The sequence below is a fragment of the Aspergillus sydowii genome (assembly GCF_001890705.1).
Source record: "Aspergillus sydowii CBS 593.65 unplaced genomic scaffold ASPSYscaffold_16, whole genome shotgun sequence".
Classification (NCBI taxonomy): Eukaryota; Fungi; Ascomycota; class Eurotiomycetes; order Eurotiales; family Aspergillaceae; genus Aspergillus; species Aspergillus sydowii.
Genome location: NW_024467874.1, coordinates 402,949 through 415,016, shown reverse-complemented (window position 1 = coordinate 415,016; position 12,068 = coordinate 402,949). Strand labels below are relative to the sequence as shown.

The 12,068-nt window shown below is 54.1% G+C and overlaps 5 protein-coding genes across 5 annotated transcripts; 3 read left to right on the top strand and 2 right to left on the bottom strand.

Moving 5' to 3' along the window:
* Positions 1 to 734: 734 nt before the first annotated feature.
* Positions 735 to 2,534, top strand: ASPSYDRAFT_162665 (cation:proton antiporter; the record flags this gene model as incomplete). Its single annotated transcript, XM_040843097.1, has 6 exons — positions 735 to 771; positions 858 to 1,064; positions 1,137 to 1,313; positions 1,357 to 1,477; positions 1,528 to 2,062; positions 2,118 to 2,534. 6 exons carry the CDS (start codon positions 735 to 737, stop codon positions 2,532 to 2,534), a joined length of 1,494 nt encoding a protein of 497 aa, XP_040697265.1.
* Positions 2,535 to 4,352: 1,818 nt separating this feature from the next.
* On the top strand, positions 4,353 to 5,582 carry ASPSYDRAFT_162744 (uncharacterized protein; the record flags this gene model as incomplete). The annotated part of the gene is made up of 3 exons (XM_040843103.1): positions 4,353 to 4,952; positions 5,142 to 5,330; positions 5,406 to 5,582. 3 exons carry the CDS (start codon positions 4,353 to 4,355, stop codon positions 5,580 to 5,582), a joined length of 966 nt encoding a protein of 321 aa, XP_040697264.1.
* Positions 5,583 to 5,704: 122 nt separating this feature from the next.
* Positions 5,705 to 7,118, bottom strand: ASPSYDRAFT_94660 (uncharacterized protein; the record flags this gene model as incomplete). Its single annotated transcript, XM_040853004.1, has 2 exons — positions 5,705 to 6,153; positions 6,239 to 7,118. 2 exons carry the CDS (start codon positions 7,116 to 7,118, stop codon positions 5,705 to 5,707), a joined length of 1,329 nt encoding a protein of 442 aa, XP_040697263.1.
* Positions 7,119 to 7,511: 393 nt separating this feature from the next.
* Positions 7,512 to 9,145, bottom strand: ASPSYDRAFT_50957 (uncharacterized protein). The gene is made up of 2 exons (XM_040848189.1): positions 8,187 to 9,145; positions 7,512 to 8,110 (listed from the first exon to the last, which is right to left on the bottom strand). Exons 1-2 carry the CDS (start codon positions 9,046 to 9,048, stop codon positions 7,671 to 7,673), a joined length of 1,302 nt encoding a protein of 433 aa, XP_040697262.1. The 5' UTR covers positions 9,049 to 9,145; the 3' UTR covers positions 7,512 to 7,670.
* A 491-nt stretch (positions 9,146 to 9,636) lies between these two features.
* Positions 9,637 to 11,802, top strand: ASPSYDRAFT_162280 (Hsp70 family protein; the record flags this gene model as incomplete). The annotated part of the gene is made up of 8 exons (XM_040843075.1): positions 9,637 to 9,736; positions 9,801 to 10,351; positions 10,396 to 10,468; positions 10,512 to 10,783; positions 10,826 to 10,924; positions 10,970 to 11,103; positions 11,147 to 11,360; positions 11,410 to 11,802. The coding sequence occupies 8 exons, from the start codon at positions 9,637 to 9,639 to the stop codon at positions 11,800 to 11,802; spliced, it is 1,836 nt and encodes a 611-aa protein (XP_040697261.1).
* Between the last annotated feature and the right edge of the window lie 266 nt (positions 11,803 to 12,068).

Here is a 12,068-nt window from a genome sequence, read left to right as displayed (position 1 = left end):
TGACAGACTGGACCAGGGCTCCGCATCAATACGAACCCTCGCCTCCGAAAGTGAAACAGAGTCAATACTGGCCCAAGATCCCCGATCTGATCACATTCTACAGCGCTCTATTAATAGTCCTTTTGCTTCTGCGATGCTTCGTCTTCCGTCTTATTCGCCAATGGCGCCTAAGAGAGAGGCGGTCGTCGACGTTTGCTGATGACGTACTTGTTCTTGCGCTCGAGAATGATATAAAGAAGCCAGCCTTTGGAAGGGGCAGGGCTGACATGGTTGGATGATCCTCTAACCGGTCAACACTCCTGGGATCACAACTATATGCTTGTTACGCTTACTTGTAGGTAAGTACAAGATCTCGTGGTGGGATCTCTGATCTTGCACCGCAGATCTATATACTCAACACCGCAGCCCTATGCTAGACAACCCGTACTTATACAAAACTAGTACTGCAGCATCTCCATAATGCTAAACAATCGCTAGTAAATACGATCACCAGAATATGCCCCATGCACCAGAATAACACCAATTGACCACTGATACAATCAAACCGTGCAAAATCTGTGGAGCATAGTGGAGCAGACCTGACCCGAGGTCCTGATGCATCAATGATGTAATTCACAGGTCCACTGCACGAAATTCCTTCAGACTCTTAAAAGATTCGAAGCAGACAGATCGCACTCAGCATAGACAGTTAAGACACAGATTTCGCACCGTCAAACCTTGCCTGTCATCTACCCATGGCGGGCGGCTTCGTGCAGTACCATGAGCCTAGCAGTACGTCTCCCCTTGCATTGACGCGCATATAGCCAAGTTAGCCAAGTTAGCCAAGTTAGCCAAGTTAGCCAACTAACAACGCGCAGTCGTCCAAATTCTAGTGATCATTTCGTTCTTCCTCTTCCTATCTCTTGCAGAATGGATCTCGGCAAAGATCATCCGCGCCGGCATCATCGGGCATATCGCGGTCGGAATTATATACGGCAAGCCGCTGGCCGATATTCTCAAGCTTGAATGGCAGGAGACATTTATCGCGTTGGGATATGTCGGGCTGATCTTGATTATTTTTGAAGGTACCCCAACCTACGCCAGCTTTCATGGATTGTTACTTGACTTGGATGGCCGACTGATTGATAATTTACCAGGCGGCCTCGGTGCTCGCATAGACCTGCTGAAGCAGAACTTTTCACTCAGCATGATCGGGGCTGCGACCGGTGTACTCTTTCCGATCGGGCTTTCGTATCTATTGCTCTATCTGGGCTTCGGATATGGCCCTGTCGAGACGTTTATCATCGGCGCCGCCCTATCTGCTACTTCTCTTGGTATGTCGTCTGACGAACACATTTTCAGTACTAAACAGAATAGGAACTACGTTCGCCGTGATATCGTCCGCCTCTCGAACCGTAGATCTGGGCCAGACTCGCGTCGGGTCAGTTCTCGTCAGCGCCGCAGTCATCGACGATGTCGTCGGGCTCGTGATGTCAAGGTTTGTACTCTCCCATCTCAGCCACTACTCTACTAAGACCGAGCTCGCAGCGTCATCTCCGACCTGGGTAAACTGAACAGCGGAAACAGCGTCAATCTCGGCTGGTTGATCGGTCGCCCGATCGTCGCCTCAATTGGCATGGCAATCGTCACCCCAATCGTTACAAAGTACCTCTTCGCCCCTATTTTCCGGCGATACATCGAGAACCACTTCGCGCGGTACGACCACATCTCCAATATCGTGTTGATGGCGTTGGTGCTTTGCGCATTCATCAGCATCGCCGCGTTCACAGGGACATCGGTGCTCTTTGGTGCTTTTCTGGCGGGTACGTTCCTGACATACATACCAAGCAAGCACCCTGAAGGTCCGTTCGTCGTGATGAGTCGCGAAGAGGGCGAGAGGGAGGCGCATAAGAGTCCGACGTTTGTGCATACCTTCGAGCGGTATCTAGTCGATGTACAGAAGTATCTCATGGAGCCTCTGTTCTTTGCCAGTGTCGGGTTCGCCATTCCGTTTGTGCAGCTCTGGACGGGGAAGAGGATATGGCGGGGGATAGTGTTTACGCTGCTGATGGTATTTGCAAAGGTATGTATGTCTGAATATGGAATTAGGTGCGCTGGTAATAACACTTAGTTGTTAGTTTATTGTTGGCATCTGGATACCGCTATGGAATGTTGTGAACCCAAAGACCCGGCGTGGCACCAGCGAACAACCTCCAGCGAGAAGCCCAGACGAAACGACAGAGGGAGAGACTCGAAACGAAAAGCCATCAAACTCGCCCACCGCAACTGTGTGGCTGTCCGGGCTCCTGCTTGGGTCCGCGATGGTCGCGCGTGGGGAAATCGGGCTCCTGATCATTGAAATCGGATACAACGAGACCGCGTACGTGAGCGAGGACGGCTTCATCACGGGCGTCTGGGCCATCCTGCTCAATACCATCATTGGGCCGGTCGCTGTGGGAGTGCTGGTCAAACTGTACGGGAAGCGCATTGGGGAAGGGGCCTGGGGATTGCAGCCGCAGGCCGGGCAAGAGACAGAACCTCAGTCTGCGGCTTAAAATAGCACGATCTAGGCAGTTCCGGGTCAGGTCCGACCGGTTCCACAGGCAGGAGGTGTTTGACCAGACTCTTGGGCCCCTGGCGTGTCAGTGGGGACCGGGGACTGGGGACCGTTGGGAGTTGGGACTGCTGGCTAACTCCTGTTAAACTCCAGTCCGTTGACCATGTTTGCTGGCTAGCTCAATTCCATCTTCACCAGGCAATGCCATTGGCTGTCCATGGCGATTGAAATTGCTCCGGTCGTGAAAGACAAGGCTGAGGCTTTCACCGCATGGCAGCCAACAACAGTGGAGCCTCGTGTTGCACAGCCTGATCGCACAACGCGCCATGGCATTGGGGGCCGTTTTGTAGAGAGAGAGCAAAGAACAAGAAGACGAGAGACCGTGCTCGTTTAAAAGGCTGTCGATGTCCGTGGGGTTGACTGCTTGTAAATGCTGGCGCCTGCAGTTATAAAATAAAGTCCTGGCACGGACTGCTACGAACACTTCCACATTACTCCGATCAAGTTTTTATTATTACTTTTTCTTTAATTATGCTTGATCCGTAATTGCAATACGCCCTAATCAACACTGCCTCATGTATCCACCTCCCCCCTCTCCGTCATATTAGAGACCCCTGCAGCACAGTCCGGCGCCCAGCTCCTGTAGTGCTCTGTAGGACTCAACACCATGGCCACACAGCAGCAGCAGCAGCAGCACCAACAACCACGCTTTGTGACACCGCGGTTCTACCGCCAGTACAACCAGCAGAACCGACCTGTGCTGCCGCCGAAACCAACCCCCTCGTCGCCGCACTCGCGATCACGGTCCTCCACCTTCAGCAAGTCCAGCAAGACCAGCACAGCCAGCACGAATGGACAGCTTCAACCACCGTCAGCGCATCAGAGGAGCGTCTCCATGACTTCCCCTTCGATCACCAGCAGCAGCACAAGCACAAGCAGGACAAGCAACAGCACCCCCGGAAAGCCCGCACTGACGCGCCCGGCGCTCAGCCTAATCCTGCCCGGCAACCAGACCCTCACACCCCCAGACTCTCGCTCGCCCTCACAATCACACCTGCGATCCTCCAGCTACACCATCGGCCAGACCCAGGGGCACCTTACCCATACATCTCAGCCTCAGCGCACAATCAGCGAGACCCTGCACACCAGGAATACAACCGTCCCCAGTATCATCACCACGCCAGTCTCGCCCACGGACGCAGACGGAGACGGCCGATCGCCTGGCGATACGCGCACGAGTCGCAGCAATACGAGCGACGGCCCCAAACCTGCAGCGACTGCGACTGCGAGTCCCCGCCCCAGAGGACCTTCGCTTAGCGCCCTGCAGACCGTCACCCGCGAGACGCCCCTCAATTCGCATCCAAAATCTCCCAGCGAGAGCACAACGGCCACCAACGAAAGCCCTCCACGCGAGACCGCGGATGAGCCGGAGCACGCTGGGCCGGCTCCAGCTGCAGTAAACACTGAATCGCAAGACAGGTCGGAGACTGCAGTCAAGCCAGAGTCGAGCGACAACCCCAGGACCACAACAAAGCAGGCTCTTCCACTGCCCAGCGAGAGGAGTCGCCAGCCCGCCCCTGAATCAGACATGGCGCCTGTGGCAGACTTGCTGCGCGCCAGGTCCTCTCAAATATTCAGCAACAATTACTCTTCTTCCAATACAACGGCTGGAGAGTCTCCATACCAGAATGCCATCGCGACACCAGCTGGCGTGCGGTCGTCGATGCCCGAACCACCGACCCAGTCCCACGTCCAAATCCGCAACTCGCGCCTCTCATTCACGAATCTCAAGTCGAATCTGAGCCTGAACACGCTCATGCAGTCGCAGCCGTCTGGGTACCAAGCTCCAACACCAACTGCGCCCTCACACTCCAGCGCAAGCACAACATCCACCTCGACCACACCCTCCACATTCCCTCCCCAGCCTCAACCACCACTAACCACCCCATTATCATTACCACAACAATCAATACCAGCTGCAGCCCAACCAGGCCTTCAATCCCCCAATCCCGATTCCAATCCCCACGACGCATCCTCCCTCCTAGCCCTAACCCACCACGTCCTCACCCAAACCTCCCAAGCGCGCCACCTCTTCACCCAACTCCAGCACTACCTGCCCTTTGTCGAGAAACAATGGATCCAATCCACCATCGGCGACACCGAAGCCGCCGCGCGCGACATACTCCTGCTAACCGAGTCGATGCGCATCGACCAGGAAACGAACAACGGCAAGCTCGGCTTCAAGACGCAGTTCCGGTGGATGATGCGGGATTCACGCCGGGCTAGGGAGCGACGGGAACGGCTGGTTCTTTGCCATGCGAGCCTTGTTGCTGTGCTGGTCAGGCTTGAGGGTGTTAGAGCGAAAGTTCCTGAGACAGGCTTTTCTGCGCCTTTTCTGGGGAATCCGGGTGCTAGTGTTGGGACTGTGGCTGCTACTCCTCCTGCTCCTGTTGAGATCTCGGCGTCTTCTCCTGCTGTGCAGAAGGAGTTTGAGCATGAGTTTCCCATTTGTCAAAGCTCTTCGCCTGTGAACGCGCCTGTTCCTCCTCTTCCTCTGAGACCAACTACTCCTACTGCCACTGCCACTGCCACTGCGAATACAGAGACGAACTCGCAGGTATATCCGCCACCATCAACAACAGCACCACCTCCCATTCCCATCACAGCCACAACGCAAAAAAGCTTGAACAAAAGCGAACCCGATAGTCCAATCTGGGAGCTCCCCGTCCAGCTTCAAGACGCCGACAAGGAACTAGTGGTAAACCTCGCCCAACCGCCTCCTGTCCCGCCGAAAGTGAAAATCGAGGAGGATGCAACTCCACCTGCTACTGCTGCTGCTGCTGCTACCACCACCATCAACTTCAATGAGAATGCCACTCCAACTAGCAACCCGACGAGTGCCTCCATTATTAGCGGTGCAGATACCGAGACAGCGACAGCGACGCCCAGGACCATGAGTCCGGTTAGTCCGGAGGGACCGACGAAACTCGATAATGAATTGCTGGATATGCTTGAGTGGCGGTGGACGCAGGGGCGGACGGTTTAATTATCTAACTATTCATACATATATTAATACATGCATATATAACTGCATCTATTACGATAGATTGCTATGAATCTAGTATTGGGGTTGACATGGATAATTAAAATACAGCTTCTTAAATGACCCTAAGTATTCAACTCATAAACCTTACTCGAAAACACCTGTTTCTCGCCCTCAACCAAAACCTGCGGAGCAGCCAACCTCAACCCCTTCTCATCCCCAACCTTCACAAGTTTAGGGACAACACTAAACTCCCCAGAGCTCCCAGTCCCAGCGCCAATGCCACTCGACCGCCCCGTCTCCCAGAGAAATTCAAACGCGCAGGGCTGGCTAAATAGCCAAACACCGAGATCCGCCGCCGAGATGGCTAGACCTCGAAGATGCTCGACGCGCTCTTCAACCGTGAAGCTCGGGAAGCTGTATGGCGCGAATGCAGTGGTGAATTGAGTCGCCAGCACCTCGGCGGCCTGGTTCCGGTCTGCGGTGTGGCCGGGGTCGTTGCTGTTTGCCCGGGTGGTTTTGGCGTAGATTTGCGCCGTGAGCATGCGCCACGTGAATATGGTGGCTTCGGTGTCTGTACCTACTGTTAGTATATGTGGCCCTTATATCACCCAATCACGACTGTTTGAGGAAATAATCAAGTAGGGTAGGAAGCATACCAGGAGTCCTCTCCTCGAACACGGGCTGGGCTGCAAATACCCTCGGCAGGAGCTCCGCAGTGCCGTTAGGGTGGATAGACCGGAGCAAGGTCCGGACAAGCACATGGGTGATAATCTGGCGCTGGAGGCCGCGCTGGGCGAGAAGCGTTGCAACAGTAGCAGGCAGGTCTTCCGAGTTATACTGGGACAGCAGCGCGGTCTGCTCGCGGGAGATATGGGCCGGGGAGGAGCCGGATATGTAGTAATTATCGATATGTAGGCTCACTTGGCCGATTAAGGCGAGTATGCGTTTGCGGACGGTGTCGTCGTCGGCAGGCGGCGGTGTTATTGACGCGACGGCGATATTGCCTCTGGATTTCGACTTCTTGTGCCGCATGAAGGGGACGACTGGACTCGCTGCGTCTGGTCCGGACTCCGTCTCAATCTGTTTAGCCGGTTTGGAGTTCCGTCGCCGGAAGAAGAGGAATGCGAAGAGAAGGGCGACTAGGGCTGTTCCGAGAATGCTGCCTGCGATTGCACCTGCTAGGGTTCCGCTGCTTACGCCGTTGCTATCCGGCTGAGACGATTCGATGCCAGGTGATTGTGTGCTTCCTGTCGTGGTTGTCTTTGCTGTTCCGTCCGATTTCGAGCCCGGAGAGGCTGTTTGTATACCCGTGGGTTCATCGGCTGTCGATTCAGCAGGTAGCTGTGTGGTTACTGGGGTTGGCTTGTTTTTGTTCCAAGTTGTGTACACTTCAAACGTTTCCGTGCCGCTGATTAACCACGTTGATGCTGGAGTTGATGTGTCTGGAGGGATCAGCGAGAGGGCCGTCGTGGTCCAAGTCTCGTCGCTGGAATCAGTACTTGTGATGGTGGTGGACACTGTTTCCCAAGAAGCCATGACGCCGGCACCACCGCAGGGACTAGAGGAAAACAATAGGCAGCGGACTGACAAAAAGTGTGAGCTCGGGGCGAGAGGGAAAGGGGGCATCGCTTCATCAAACAAACCGCTAGCCCAAGAATCAAAAGTACAGAAGCGTCGGGTGCAGTTCCTGAGACAGTAGCCCAGTCGAAAACGGAGCGGCACAGCACTAGCCAAAGCGGTTCATGAATATCTCTCTGTTTTGAAACGCATAATTGGTCCAGTAGGACAAGGATGAACAAGCGTCCCCATATTGGCAGCGTTGGAAAAACAAACCATGTTGGATTGCAACCTGCGCTGCTGCAGAAGCAGGGACGTGGGTGAAGTCATTCCCAAGCGAGCCGCCACCTGCGATTTACCATATACAAGTAGCGGTTTATATACAAACGTACATTGCAAGATCTGAGTTAGGAGCGGTAGCATGATTTATACTCAGAGAATGATATCCATAGTAGCAGAAAATTTACTTCGTTGGGTCATATTCAATGCGCCGGATGCGAATCTAATAGTACTACTTTGAAATGACAGTGTCTAAATCCTAGCAGTGTAGGCTGCCTTCTCCCCATCAATCAGAACCTGAGGTGCTGCTAGAGGAACGCCCTTCTCATCAGCGACTTTCAAAACACGGGGAATAACACTAATCTCCCCCGTTCCTGCACTCTTCCAATCAAACTCAAACGCGCAAGGCTGGGAAAATAACCAAACCCCCAAACCCGCCGCAGAACACGCAAGAGTCTCCAGATGCGATATGCGCTCTTCGGGCGTGAAGCTCGGGAAACTATACGGGTTGAATGCGGCCGTGAACTGGCCCGCGAGAGACTCGGTTGCTTGGATTGGGGCGTCTTCTGTTATAGTTGTCGAGGTTTGGGATTTGCTGTTTCGGTTGCTTTGCGTGGTTGTAGATGTGTTTGATTTTTGGAGGTAAAGGTGTGCGGTGAGCATGCGCCAGTTGAAGACCGCGGCAGACGAGCCTGTAGATGAAGTGATTGTCAGTAACAAATTGAACAGAGAAACGTAAAGAAAGCCTAAGGAGAGAGGTAAACGTACCACTACTGCCCTCAACAACTGGCATATCCGCGAACGCCCGCGGGAGAAGCTCCCCTGTCCCATTCCCACCAGGTATGATCGCGCGTAGAATAGTCCTTACAAGGGCGTACTTGAGAGCCTGCCTCCTGATCTCACGCTGGCCAAGCAAGGTCTCAATTGGCGCAGGGAGGTCAGTCGAGTTATAAACTGCCAGCCGCGCACTCTGCTCGCTGGATAGATGCGCCGGCGTAGAACCAGGTACATAATAATTATCAATATGCAGCCCAGCCTGGTCCACCAGTGTAAGAATGCGTCTGCGGACTGTATCGTCATCAGCCGGTTCAGGCTGGGGGATGATATCCGCGAGAGGAAACGCAGACCTCGATTGCGATTTCCTGTGCCGAGTGGCAGCACCGGCGAATGTGCCGTCATCGACCTCTTTAGCTGGCTTGGACTGTCTTCGACGGAAGAATAAGAATGCCAGGAGAAGAGTCACCAGGGCTGTCCCGATGATGCTGCCGACGATTGCGCCGGCTAGGGCTCCGTCGCTGATTCCACCGGAGGACTGAGAGGACCCGGGAGCGGGTGTGTCCTTAGTTGGACCGCTGGGAGTGGGGGAAGCAGTGCTTGAACTCGTCGATTCTCCAGGCCGTGTTGGATCTTGTTGGGGCTTCGTTTCTACGGGTAGGGCGGTGCTGACGGTGGTGGGCGTATTGTCTACCCATGTCGTATACACTTCAGCTGTCTCGGTTGACTCAATAAACCAGGAGGTTGAAGCCGTCGAGGAATTTGGTGGGTTGAGCAAAATAACCGTAGTAGCCTCATCGACATTCACAGCAGCCGGGTCGAGGGTTGTTGTTCCCCAAGTCGAATCTGAAGACATGACGCCGTCAGTCCACGCCAGAAGACAAGGAGGCAACAAAATGACAAGCCAAAATCTGACGCCAGCTGGAATATAAGGGCACGCACTTTGAACAAACAAAGGAGCCGCAGCTTGAAAAGATACCAGACCAGTGCCCGCCAAAAGCACCGCAATCACCGACCACTGCAGCCAAGGCGCTTTCTTCGCAACCCCTGTCAAGGGCGACAGTCAGACACAGCCAATTGGCCCAGTAGGACAGCGTCACACAATCCCCTCCCACTTGGGCTGATCCCATTGGCAGCGCCGCAAAAACAAAGCATGTTGGGTGACACCAAGTGCTGCGCCGCAGGGAGCTTGCGCTGTTGTGGGCCTTCCATTGGCTGCTGCCGTTGGTGCTGCTGCAGCTTGCTCTGCGCCCCTGTGTGGATTCACCTTTGTCGCGAAAGGACCTGGAGGGCGCGTACTCCGTACTTATTTGTGCCGAGCGTCGCAGTTTAATCTCCTTAAATCCGTGGTGACTGGCGAGGCTGTCGCTCGTTTTTTGCAGAGCGCGGCCTCATGGATGGCAGACAAGCGAACGGCCACTCCAACTCCAGCGGCAGTACCTCAATGGCGAGTGCCAATGCGAGTTCCAGTTCGAGCGCAAGGTGGGAGGAGGAGCGATTCCCTGATATCGTGGTGGGAATTGATTTTGGGATGACGTGCACAGGTAAATAATATCTCATCGCAGAAGCCGTCGCATCAAACAGACTTCCTTTTCTGATCGCAATTAGGCGTCGCATACACGATCGGACCGGATTGGGGCCCGCCAAAGACGATCCAGCGATGGCCTGGGAAACTGCTCAGCGAACTCGCCAACAAAGTGCCCACGATGCTGCTCTACGAGCCGGACGGAAAGACAGTCAAGGAGTGGGGGTTCGGATGCGATTCTGCGGAAGACGGCGCCGATATCAAGGAATTCTTCAAACTTCACCTAGCAGTGCATTCTGAGAGCGACGGGCCGGGCATCAGCAGACAGGAGGCGAGGCGCTGGTTCAAGGACTACATCGCGTCGATCTACAGGCACGTCGTGACGCATTTCGGCAATACAATCCCCGGGTTCGATCGCATGCGCGTGGAGTTCATCTTCAGTGTGCCGACGACGTGGAAGGACGTGCGCGTAATCGAGGAGATACGCGCCCTGATTAACGCGGCCATTGGAGGGCCTTACCATTGGGCTTGTATAGGGCTGACCGAGGCGGAGGCGGCAGCCGTTTATGCCTGTCGCGACTACTACCAGACGAGTGATATTGTTCTGGTTTGCGACTCGGGGGGTGGCACGACGGTACTTCCATCAGTCTTTCTTTATAACCGCTCTGACTGTGGTAGGATGTGAATGTGCTGAAACTGGCCTCAGACCGCGGGCAGCCATTGCAGTTGGAGCAGCTGGGGAATGTCGAAGGTACCATCCTATCCATATCGCCTGTGCGACTACTAAGGATAAGCAGGACGCCCGATCGGATCCGTCTTCATCGACCGCGCAATCTACAAGATCATCGCTGAGCGCCTATCCAAGGTGAAAGATGAGCTGGCGCAGTCCCCCGAGCACATCGCTTGGAAGATGCTCTCCGGTCCCTTCCAACGACTGAAGTGCGCCTACGGAACTGACGCGACGAAGACGCCGAGTCTGAGCTTGGAGGTTCCCTGTCTGAAAGTCCCAGGGGCTGATCTCCCTGCTGCAGGAATCTATTCTGGACAGATGCGGCTTCAATGGTTCGTCTCTCTATGAATTGTTGTAATATGCTAATAATGTAGGGAGTACATGAAGCACGCCTTCGACAAGAAAATCGGGGAGATGTGCCATCTTCTCGACGGTCAGATCCAGCAGATGGAGACAAAGTATCCTCACGCGCGAATAGTCAGTCTCCTTCTTAAAAGCCCTAGACCTCGCTGACAATATCAGTCATACCTCGTTCTATCTGGCGGCTTCGGCAGCTCACCGTACGTCAGGGCGTGCCTGCACCAACGATACGCACTCCCAGGAGTAGCAAAGCACTCGAACGTAATGGGGCTCCAAGTCCTAATGGTCGAAGAACCGTACGTCCTCCATGAACCAGACAGAACGAGACTAATAAGACAGTCAACTCGCCGTCGTCCACGGCCTCGTCCTCGACCGGATACAGCAGCTCAAGCAAGGCGTCGTGATGTTCGGATCGCGCTGCTCCCCGGTGAGCTATGGAATTATCTGCGATCTGCTCTACGATCCGGCTAAGCATTTGGGCGAGAAGGTGCGACGAGATCCGCGCGACGATAATCTCTACGCCATCGACCAGGTGGAGTGGTTGATAATCCAGGTGCGTATTACATCCCTACACTGTGCCATGTTTTATACTAATGGACTAGGGCTCCGCGGTACCACACACCGGGATATCAAAAGACTTCCAGCTGAAAATGAAACCCGGGGAAGAGGATCTGCCGTGGAAAGTGCACATCGTGATGTCTTCGAATCCACCACATCAGCTCCCCCGGAGCTTGGCGGGCAAAGGCGTTCAGCATGTCTGCAGCCTGGATATCAACACGGACAATGTAGATCGGAAAATGAAGAATCGGCGGTGGTTTAACATGCGGCCACGGTATTGGCGGGCTACGTTCGATGTCAGGGTCGTTGTGGGTGCAGCGGATCTTACGTTCCAGCTGTGGTCGAAGGATCAGAGGATTAGAAGTAGTGGACATGAGCCGATTAGGGTGCAGTGGATGCCTGCAGAAGATACGAATGGGGAGTTGGTAATGAATTGAATTGTACTATTTAACCTCTTCTGTTGAGTTTGCGTAGCAACGGCTATTGTAGACGCACATTCACTGCTCGACAGGTTCATTGAAGCCCATGCAACTGATAACTAGATAGGTCCATCCAATGCGCCGAATAAAAATACCCAAATTCAAATCCTGGAGAAAACACAAACTGTTCCGTAACGCTGGCATAACAACGACATTCCCATACACACCACTGCTCCCATTGTTGCTGCAGTCTTTCAAGAGAATATATTAGTAGATTAGATGAT